The following is an 11,199-nucleotide window of genomic DNA, read 5'->3' as shown; positions in this document are numbered from 1 at the left end:
CTTGCCAAGTTATCAGATTTCGGGCGGGTGGAGATGCCCTCGGATGTCACAACTTCTCCCTTCGGTTACAAAATCAGGAACCCCGCGGCGCCTCCCTCGGTCACTTTAAATAAAACCATTATCGCCGACCAAACGATACCTTTTTATTTCTGCGTTTTAGCTTTTTTTTTAAAAAAAAAATATTTCCCCAGAGCAAAACAGAATTAGCCGCCCGCCATTGGCGTTTTTAGAATTGATTTTTCATATAAGATTTCCAAAAAGGGGAAAAATTCTATATAGATTTTATTTCACGATGCGCTAATTCCCATTGGGAAAAAAAAATCAAACAATGGTTTCTTTGTCGGCGGTCGCCGAGGGGTGGCAGACACTAAGCCATCATTATTCCAGCCCCGTAATAACGGCATTAAACATTAAAAAAGGACAAAAATCTCTTATTCCGATGATGTCAGATCTATTATTACATTGCACTAAGCGAGCGATCGCGTTCCTTTATCTGTATGCGTAGCGTGTACCCAAGTCTCTTCGCCCTTTGTCAGCCTCTCTTTTAGGGGCTCATTCGCTAAACGGCAAGCTGCAGGTGAACCCACCAAATACTGGAAGTCCTTCCCAGGCTTTGCTCGCCGTCGGGGTAACGCTCGTCTATGACATCACAAAGGAGCAGAAGGTAAGAACCGTTAACCGCGTTCCTCCATACTGTCTGTTTTTTAGATTCCCTATTTAAATATACACAATAATATAATAAAAACATATTTTATGAACTATTTTATTTTTAGTATTCTTGCTTCAATATTGTTTAGCACTCAGCATGAGCGTTCAGATGGAAAATTCCCCATGGGGAGCAAGAGTGAATTAAGCATACACCTGAATTATACATTTTCACCGCAAAAAAGGGGCCTGAGAGGGTTAATGCCTGCACTGATCTAGTTTGGGATCATGGGAATTGTAGTTTATTAAAGGCAGGTGGGATTACAGTCTTTCATCTGACTATAAGTTTTATATACAGAGACGGGCATCCACTGGCACCTCTGCGGCTGTGGATTCCAACTCCCATCACGGCCAGCCAGTTGTTTAGTTTCCATGTCAGATGCCATCGAGCCGGTTTCATGCTCTGCACTGGATTAAAGGTCTGGAGCTGGTCCGGTGGCATTCTGACTTTACAATCCCCAAACCGGCGGCCCGGCACTGGGAGCTCGTGATTGACGGGGTAATTATCCTGGAGGCTGTTAATTACAGAGCAATCACAAGAGTGACAGACAGCGGAATACGGAGACGTTCTGTACAGCAGACAAGATCCAGATTAACCGTTAGAGGAAGAATCCCGACCTACCCTCCTTACCCCTCCATGTGCCGCCAGCACACAGAACTACCCTCCTTACCCCTCCATGTGCCCCCAAGCACACAGAACTACCCTCCTTACCCCTCCATGTGCCCCCAAGCACATAGAACTACCCTCCTTACCCCTCCATGTGCCCCCAAGCACATAGAACTACCCTCCTTACCCCTCCATGTGCCGCCATCACACAGAACTACCCTCCTTACCCCCTCCATGTGCCGCCAGCACACAAAACTACCCTCCTTACCCCTCCATGTGCCGCCAGCACACATAACTACCCTCCTTACCCCTCCATGTGCCGCCAGCACACATAACTACCCTCCTTACCCCTCCATGTGCCGCCAGCACACAGAACTACCCTCCTTACCCCTCCATGTGCCGCCATCACACAGAACTACCCTCCTTACCCCTCCATGTGCCGCCATCACACAGAACTACCCTCCTTACCCCTCCATGTGCCCCCAAGCACACACACCTACCCCAACACATGGTGCCACGTGGCACTATTATAATCGCAGCGCAGCGATACTAATACAGGGAAGAAGGAACGTTAATGACGGGAAGTTATAAATGTTACATCAGATAATATTTTGATATGAGGAAGCGATTAAATGCGGAGCCGCACCCCGGCCTGCGAGCCAAATCTCTCTAATAACGGACTATTTGTATGCGCTCTCGCTTCGTGTCCCGGTGTATTTGTCTCTCGTGCAGATTAAGCTCACGTTCTCTGCCACAAATGTCTCTGGGTCTCCTCTGCTCTCAGATTAAACCCAGTGTGGTCTGAGGTCCAAAAGATTTCATAGTTTTGTCTAGTCTGCTGTCCCAGGGAGGGTGGTAGATAAGTGCAACAGCCTCCCAGCAGGTGTGGTAGAGGGTAATACAGTGAACATGCATGGGATAGACATACGGCTCCTGAATCTAAGACGAGACCAGCGACTGATTAAGTCTTTACAGCAGGAGAAACGGGCGACTAGATGGGGGCCGAATGGGGCCGATCTGCTAGCAGAGGGAAATTATTACCTTTCTCCAGGGGTGTTGAGGATGTTAGCAGTGCTGCTCTCAGCAAATCCCAAAATATCTCCGTTTACAAAACCAGATTTCTCAATTAGCAGTTTCTTCATCTAAAGAGAGCAAAAAAAAAACAAACACCCTCCTAAAAAAAAAAAAAGTCAGTAAGAGTTAAAAAGTCAGTAAGAGTTAAATCTGCCGTTACCAACTGTTTGCAATCTAACAGTGATGGAAAATAATATCATAAAATAATGAAGATGCCGATCTGTCAGACCTACCGGGATGCATATACCAGATCGCTGCCTTTTAACCATAACACATTTAACAAATAGAAATACAAATGGAATAGAAATTGTTTTGTTGAAAACGTAAAATGTATCGGTAAAAGAAAATAAATAAAAGTAGTTTGGCTGCAATACCCCCAGTTACCACTAGATGTCCTAGAGGACAAACATTATCATAATAATAATATAATTAATTAATGATCATTATTAATAAGAATTCATGAATTATTAATTCATAACGGTTTAGTGGTATTTAAATTATAAGGAAAGGCAGATTATTATCCAGTCGTTTACCTGCTGATTTTTACTTTCACCAACCTAGAGGCTTCTGTCTTTTTTTTTTTTTTTTTTTTTTTTTTTTTTATGCAGGGCCCCGGTGGTAATTTGTTAATAGTTTAGGGCCCCCTCATGGTGACCCCCTATAGCCCATTAAATGGGGTGCTGTGAGTGGCTCCCGTCACATGGGAAGTATCCTGCCAAAAACATGGCGGCGACGCCCCCCTGGTGCGGCGACATTTCTCTCGGTTACGCGAGAGCTCCAGTTCTTGCCGACGTTGTGCGTGCTCCCTGCGCCCTGACGTAGATGAAAGGCGTGCACGCGCCGGTTGCCCCGGTAACGAACGGTTGTGTACTAGGAGGAGTTCTGCAGAGTGATGGCCGCGTTTGGAGCCCAGGAAAGAGAGGTAATATGGGCAGGGTAACGGGGGTAATTAATGGGGTGAGCTGTGCTGGGGCTGTGTTCATGTTTGTACATTTAAATTATTTATTTTTATTATATTTAGTGATGTATACATTAAGTGTAAAAGGGGAAACCGATAATGTGCACTTCTGACCTGCAGAGCTTGCAATTTACCACCCCCCATTCTTTACAGGTAATGTAAGAGGCAATGGCCACAGCGCCGACCGGTGTGAGTATTCCCAGCGCTGCAGACGGCCTCCATAGAATGCACGTTACCAGACCCAAATCTGCCAAAGGTCGCACCAGGACCACCCCGCAGAGCTTCTCTCACAGCGAGGACTACTCCTACCCAGCCTCCCCGTCTCCGCGGGTGCACACGGCCCAGCCTATCACCAGCCCCCGGATCGTACAGGAAGATGTCGCCGAGTTCCTGCATCACCTTCCAGCCCGGCCTGCCTCCTCCTCCTTAAATCGATACCGAGTCCTTCCTTCCATCGGGGCTGCTGGGAGCGGAGAAAATACAGCCGAAGAGGAGCTGGCGAGACAAACCAGCTGCATGCGGCTGGCAAGCGGGTCACATAACCGGCGTGCCAAAGCGCTCTATCGAGCCCAGGTCCCAGCCGCGGTCAGCACCGGAGACACCGGCCGGAGCCCGAAGCGTCACGCTGCACCCGAGACCTTCCCCGTTTCTCCAAACCTGCAGGAACCCTCAGATCAAGAGCCCAAACTGCTCCTGGCCCTCCGATCCCACGCCGGGCAGAGGTTTGAGTGGCACTTCCGCCCCTCGGACACTATCCAAACCGTCCTGGCTGTGGTCGAGATGAAGACTGGTACCTCCTGCGAAAACTGCATTGTGGAGTCCATGGAGGTGCCCAGGAGGAGCTTCCCTGACCTCAGCCGAACCCTGCAGGAGTGCGGAATCCCTAATAAATCTGTCCTGTGTATCCATCAGACAGAAAGGGACTAAGACAGAATCCCACGTACAGGGGGCCATGGGCTGGCCGCTCAGCACAGGTGGCACCGCGGTCCCCATAACCACCATCTACGAGATTCTGAGGACAATCCTTGGAAACGCTTCACGTTTGACACCAGTCTTGGGACGTTTATTTGATTTAATCCTAATGGCTACAGTTCATATTCTCATTCTAACCGTTACGTGACCACAACCTCTCAGTATCCTTTATACCGTTTGAAGATTTTTTGTATATGTTCCAATGTTATTTTTGTTTTGTTGTAATCTGCTTTGTAATTGAGAGAACAAAAAAAAAAAACTTCAAACTTTGTATCTAAACAGCATTCACTGTTGGTGATAAATTCGTGTCTTTTAATAAAAAAAATCTGCACTTATCCTAAAAGATAACAGGGGTCCTTCATGGGTAAAGAACAAAACAAAACCCGGAATGGGGTCTAACGTACAGCAAAGCGTTATTTCTGTCCTGACGGAGAACCTCACTAACATTCCGCATCTTTGGATCACAATTACAGTATAATTAATAATAAATATACACAGAGAACAAATCGCTGGGAGCGGATTCTTTATTCAAAAGAGTTAAGGTACACAATTTGCAGCACCCCTTCCCATGTGCCCACTTTCAAATATAAAGTAAACCAATTAAAAGGGTTTCCTAAAAACTTTAGGTACAGCTTCAGTCAATTTAAGGTTTTTTGTTTAACTTTTTTACTCGGTAAAAGGATTTTTTCACTTCTGTCTTGAAGCAGATTTATACATAAAATAAACATGCAAAAAAAAAAAGTAAAGCGGAATAAACACCCAAGCTTTGGTATCGGCTCTGGCAGCATTCTGGATAATAGACACTTGGCTCCTGACCCAGCAGACGTCTATTAAACAGAATTTGCGCTCAAAGTCTTTCCTGGCTGTGCACAAGTCATGGGAGGGGAACCGCATCACAGCTAATTAAAATTAATCCTTTATAAGTGAAAAAAGATATATGGATGAAGTTTAAGTTAAAGTGAAAAGGCCTGGGCAGGAGTTATACAAATTATTCTGATTGATAGGACAGCTTTTAAAACACTTTATAATCCTGCAGCCTCACGCGTTAACTTATTATCCACACCAAGACCTCAAATTTATGCAACACAATTAATAAAAAAAAAAGTGACTGTTGGTACCCTCCTGCCCAACATGAACTGGGTCTGAAATCCTTCATGCTAGTTTTAAGTTCTATATTGCCAAACAAGCCAACACTTGAAGCTCACATCCTTCACCAAGAACGTATGGTGCTTGGCACACAAACTGCAATCAGTTCAAACAGAAGGGGGGGGGGGCGCGTGCAACCTCTACTGATAAAGCGGGCCCAGGGGGTTAGTCGCACGCTCCTCCCCATCAGAGGGTGCAAGCGTTAAAGTTCAGCGTTTTACAAATACTTCAGTTAAGGCTAGTCTAAAAAGTTTCTTAATTCTTCATCCAATCCGCCGTCCCCAGAGAATCGAGGAAATTCCTAGTTACTTTTCAGCTGGTTAAAGACCACCGGTAAGGAGATACTGGTGAAGAATGCAGTAGAGGAGACTTGGTGACTGCTTTCAATTGGCAATTTTCTCCAGCTCGTCGAGGTCGTCTGTGTCAAGCTTCTCAATTTTTTTGTCTGGAGGAAAAGTTAAGATGTTAACTGCGGGAAGACCGATCTAGATTTGAGAAGGAGCCGCATGATGGGATGCAACTTACTGAAGTGCTGCTGGATCCGTGTCAGGACATTCATACTGTATTTGCTGTCCACCATGTTGATAGCCAAGCCTCTTTTGCCAAATCGTCCAGTGCGGCCAATTCTATGCAGATACGTCTCGTTATCTGGGTTACCGTCTTTGTCCACTGGAAGGTCAAAGTTGATCACCACAGATACCTGCTCTACATCAATACCTGTAGATACAAGAGGAATGTTTGTGAAGGCCTGCAAGTCAAGAGACACGTTAAAGCTCCATGCCAGAGTCCGCCCGTGGCCTCCAGATCCTCTGAATAGTTTTAAGGATGGAGGGGGACCTTTGCCGGTTGAAAGGGTTACCACTTTTCCCCTCAGTCTGCAGGACACAGCTACCACAATATACATTAAATATTTCAGGAGGACTCAAGAACGTAGACGTTGTCACAACATGGAAAGGGACCTAAAACACCTCATTGTAACAGTTGAAGCTCACCTCTGGCGCACACATTGGTTGTCACAAGAACCTTCTCCTTGGCTTCTCTAAAACGCTCAATGACGGCCGCCCTCTGCTCTACCATCATTTCTCCGCTTAGCAGGGCCACCTGATGCCCCTCTTTAGACAGCTCACCAGCAAGCCATGAAGCCGTCTTACGGGTCTAAAACGAGAAGGGACAGGCAAGAGTGAGGGAAGGTCTCTGGCTAGATCCATAAATGTTGACAGACCAACAAGTTGGTTGAATTTGTGAAAGATGACCTTGCAGCCTACTTACATGGCAGAATATCATCGCCTGGGCGATGGTTATTGCCCCATAGATATTGCAGAGAGCCTGGAACTTCTCCTCTTTGTTGTTACAGAGCACATAGTACTGCTTGATGGTGTCCAGGGTCTCCTCTTCCCGCTTCAGTTTGATAATGTTAGGCTCAGGGACAACTTTCTGTGCAAATTTCCAAACAGAGTCCTCAAACGTAGCAGAAAACAGGAGCATCTGACAGTCACGTGGCAGCATCCTGTGAACACGATAGTTTGACTTAGTAATTACATTTAGAACATGGGGGAGATATACGGCGAGACTTGGCAGGCAGGACGGACAGCTGCTCCTCGGCCAGAGCAGAAACGATGCCGCCGCTTACCTCTGGATCCTGATGCTCTGATCTTGGTGTCCCTGAGTGGCGATCATCACGTCTGCTTCATCAAGCACAAACACCTTTATCTTCTTGGGATCAATGAATCTTAGCTTAGAGCACCAGTCCAGAACAGTGCCTGGCGTACCGATCACAATCTGCTCCGCAATCTTCTGCCCGCGTTCCACTGAGGACACATCAAAAGGAGGATTACAGGTTTTGATGGAAACTGAAGTCACCAAAAACCGTCAGAGGTAATTAAAATAGCAACACACCGCGAGACGGCAGTCCGTCACCCCATGTACTTACGTTTGTTTCCTCGCACGGCGTACGCCAGTTTAAGCTCTGGATGAAATTTCCCCATCTGCTCAATGACCTTTCCGGTTTGCAGGGCGAGCTCATAGGTGGGCGAGAGACACAGACACTAGGAAGAGGAGGAAATTTATTCAGTGAGAGGTGGAAGTGATCACAGCGGCACACCCTACAACTTGTGCTATAGGGTAATATTCTTGTAAGTTATCCCAAAGGCTTACACTTTCCAAAATGTATATGTTTCAGACAGAGCCTCTCGGGCTACATGTCTACAGGATAGACTTGAGCCATCTTGGACAACAGAATAATATTAATATTACTCAATAACGGGGCAGTGACACCGATAGGCCAGGCATGTGTAATATCTTAATAGGTGTTACATTTGGCAGTGTTGGTGGAACAGCACCTTTAATAAAACCCAAACACTTGTGACACTTCTGTACATGCGTCTCACCTGTGGGTATTTGTTTGCAGGATTCACTCTACTGAGCATAGCGAGAACAAACGCAGCCGTTTTTCCAGTTCCCGACTGGGACTGCGCAATAAGATTCTGGGGTCTGGAACAAACGGGGGGGGGAGGCAGAGTTTATCAGATTAAAAAAAACAGGGAATGTTTACAGAGCAAAGAAAAGTAAAATTTCTGAGAATGTTGCTAAGCAACATAAGCGGCTAACACGCTGCGTCGTCAGAGCACAGCATGCTAGGTCACAAACGGCAGAAGCTAATATACAGAGCGGTGTTGGGAGATGGGGGGGGGGGTGAGAAACCATAAGAAAAACAATTAAATAAAATGACAGATCAGTAGGACTACCCCCTGCCATGCACAGCATGCTCTGATACATACGGCTCAGCCAGCATCATTGGCAGGGCATTCTCCTGGATCTTGGAGGGACGGTTGAAACCCATGGCGTAGACTCCTTGTAAGAGCTGCGGCTTCCTGTGAAAACAGATATTGTAAGGGACGCGGCGTCAATCGCACAACTCATCGCGGATATCGGAACACAGACACGAACGGGGCCGTCGGCTTACATATCATTGGCCCCACAAAGACAGATGTCAGTGCTGGTCTAACGATGAATCCTCAGTCTTGGTACACATGATTGGGGTCATTTAAATACAGTGGAGCACCAATCCGATGTGTAGCCTTTCAGAATGTATGATGTAAACCATTCCAGAGCCCCTAATAATAATAAAGACCCCCCCAGCCTGTCAATAAACATCTGACAGGCTCCAAAGAGGAACACTTGGACGAGCCTCGATCAGAGCCATCGTACAACTGCTAGAAGATAAAGGCTTTGGCTCACTGGATCCAGTTGCCATGGAGACGATAACAAGGGATTTAACTGAGAAATGCAATTAGCGCTTGGAGCTCCTGCACGTTTGGCACAGAAAGTGCGTTGTGATAGAGAGACAAGGAGGTCTCTGGGTAGGACGTCATCACAGCAAGCGTAACAAGCACCCGAGCGCAAACAAAAACCCAAGACTCACAATCTCAGTTCCTCAAATGATTTCACGGAGTACAAGGGAGAGTTCGGGTCCCGCTGAAGAACTTCCACTTGGTGTGTTGTGTTCACCAGATTATTACGAATAAGTTTGTTGAGCAAGGACTGGGCAGCTTTGTCCTCTGTGGAAAAGAACATCAATTATTATGGTTATGGGGGATAAGAATTTTAGGGGTTTGACTTCCGCCATCACAAGTAGACAGTGCAACACCTCAGAGTGCAGCCATCGGCACAAACACTTCCTTCACAGGCCGCTCACCTTTATCATCCTCTGTTTTGTCGTTGCCATCTCCGTTGGGCTTTTCTGTGGTTTCACCATTAGCTGCCCCATTTGTGCCTGAAGGAACGAGACGGGTGTTTAGGGTAACGGGAGGTACTCTATACCATCAGCCGTTGGAGGGCGATACAGAGAGGCACAAGCGGAACCGCGACCTGGGACCCCAAGCTCCTGAGTGAGAGTCTTTGAATGTGCCTCCGGAGGGAGGAAACAAGGACCGTTCACAGGAGGGATGGGGCACACTCAGTCCGGATCCAGCTCACGCTGCCCTCCCCACCACTGCTGAGCCGGGCTGAGAGAGGCAATGAGTTTGGAATCACATCATGAGATAGTCTAAAGGCCCAAGTCCTACCCCTTAACGCTAACCTATCACCCTTGGCGTCCCGTCAGGTACACACCTAAAGTGTTCACCCAGGCAGATAACTAGCGGCGCCGCTTGGAGCCAAGCAACTCCCTTATTTGCCGCTCTGCTTTCAGCACAGGCAACACTGAGAATCCTGCTGCGCTAAAAAAAGGTGGAACTTTATTTTCTTTTAAATACATACTGTTATTCTAAAGAATTCTGGCAAAAAATAATGTGACCCCCTCCTCTCCATGTACCCCCGATACCCATCAACTATCCTAAACATCTACTCCAATACCTACAGGGCTTTTATGATGCAGACTTCGATCAAATATGGACTGTCTTACTGCCCATTTCTGATAGCAGCATTACCCCCCCCCCGTTCATTGTGCCATTATGGGAGAAGAAGAACATCGCTCAGAGAGTCGCGTAGAAAAGAAGCCGCGTGCATCAGGAGGACACCTTTCTGTAGATTACTAGATTCCCCACAGCTCCTAAAAAAAGACGCCATCATCCTCTCTCCGCGAGTAACAAGCGGGAGGCTCCTCAGCCTCATCTAGCAGCCGATTTCCTTTTAAACAAAGAGCAGCCTCCTTTCTTTGGACGCGGGTACCACGGACACCGGCAGCCCAGAGACAGGGGCATTAGACGTGGCTGGGCAATTAGCCAGATTCAGTCAGGGCACATGACGCCAGCGCAGGGGGGACTCAGAACTCTAGGATGAGTCTCTAGCGCTAAAAAGCAGATCTTCTACTTGTCGTGCGGTGCTTGAGTTTTTGGTTAGATTCCCGTCGATTCACACAATACGCATTTATACCGGGCCGGAGACAAGAACGCTGTGATGAGCCCCGCCGGCCCCTCGATTGCCCGGGCCACAGGCGGCACTTACCGTTACTCGCGGGCTTCGTGGCTTCATCCGTATCGTCCTTCAACACCAGTTTATTGAACTGCAAGAAAACAATTCCATAAAACCAGATACACACAATATATAAAACAGTAATGGATACATGAGTGTAAACAACAACAAAAACAACAATAGCCAAAGAGTTAAAGTCTAAAATCCCACTGACGCCGCGGCCACCCACAGGAAGACCCCTCTGCCTCCCCTTTCCCCGGCAGGGCAGCCGCCTCTCTGCCTCCCCTTTCCCCGGCAGGGCAGCCGCCTCTCTGCCTCCCCTTTCCCCGGCAGGGCAGCCGCCTCTCTGCCTCCCCTTTCCCCGGCAGGGCAGCCGCCTCTCTGCCTCCCCTTTCCCCGGCAGGGCAGCCGCCTCTCTGCCTCCCCTTTCCCCGGCAGGGCAGCCGCCTCTCTGCCTCCTCTTCCCCGGCCTCCCCTCTCACCGTATCGGCTGCTGCCTCCTGCTCGTCCACGGCCAGGGCCCAGGAATCAGTCGCCATCGTGCTGCCGAGTACTAAGCGCCGGATCCAACCAAAAACAACCAAGCTTCCGCCTTCGAGCTTGACCAATCAGCAGCAAGAAAGCACTGAATAGAGACACGCCCACTGGGACACCTTAATATCCGTCCGGGGAAACGCCCGTTTCAGAACATCCGTTCCAGAACTGCAAAGTTCCGGGTTATTATTCTCTACGTCATACTGCTGTTAGATTTGCTTGTAGTTTATGTCGTCATCCAAACACTGGCATTTAAATATTACTGCTCTGCAGGCTGGCTGAGAGTACTGAG

General features: G+C 47.8%; 2 protein-coding genes across 3 annotated transcripts; one reads left to right on the top strand and one right to left on the bottom strand.

Annotated features, from left to right (window-relative positions):
• The first annotated feature begins 3,512 nt into the window (after positions 1–3,512).
• LOC149275672 (UBX domain-containing protein 10-like) lies at positions 3,513–4,271 on the top strand. Its single transcript, XM_089504451.1, has one exon. It carries the CDS (start codon positions 3,513–3,515, stop codon positions 4,269–4,271), a length of 759 nt encoding a protein of 252 aa, XP_089360577.1.
• A 1,574-nt stretch (positions 4,272–5,845) lies between these two features.
• LOC149275671 (ATP-dependent RNA helicase DDX19A) lies at positions 5,846–10,912 on the bottom strand. Of its 2 annotated transcripts, XM_089504428.1 has the most exons (12): positions 10,856–10,912; positions 10,407–10,464; positions 9,157–9,234; positions 8,884–9,019; positions 8,240–8,332; positions 7,850–7,952; positions 7,393–7,507; positions 7,093–7,270; positions 6,732–6,969; positions 6,455–6,617; positions 5,988–6,179; positions 5,846–5,907 (listed from the first exon to the last, which is right to left on the bottom strand). In XM_089504428.1, exons 1-12 carry the CDS (start codon positions 10,910–10,912, stop codon positions 5,846–5,848), a joined length of 1,473 nt encoding a protein of 490 aa, XP_089360554.1. The 2 variants fall into 2 exon arrangements, with proteins under 2 accessions (XP_089360554.1, XP_089360555.1); XM_089504429.1 differs by lacking the exons at positions 8,240–8,332; positions 10,407–10,464; positions 10,856–10,912 and having other exon boundaries at positions 9,157–9,172.
• Between the last annotated feature and the right edge of the window lie 287 nt (positions 10,913–11,199).

The sequence above is a fragment of the Sceloporus occidentalis genome, unplaced genomic scaffold (assembly GCF_023333645.1).
Source record: "Sceloporus occidentalis isolate IW3139 unplaced genomic scaffold, rSceOcc1.0.p SCAF_271, whole genome shotgun sequence".
NCBI lineage: Eukaryota > Metazoa > Chordata > Lepidosauria > Squamata > Phrynosomatidae > Sceloporus > Sceloporus occidentalis.
Note: the sequence above shows the minus strand (reverse complement) of the source record. Positions and strands in the feature narration are given on the sequence as shown.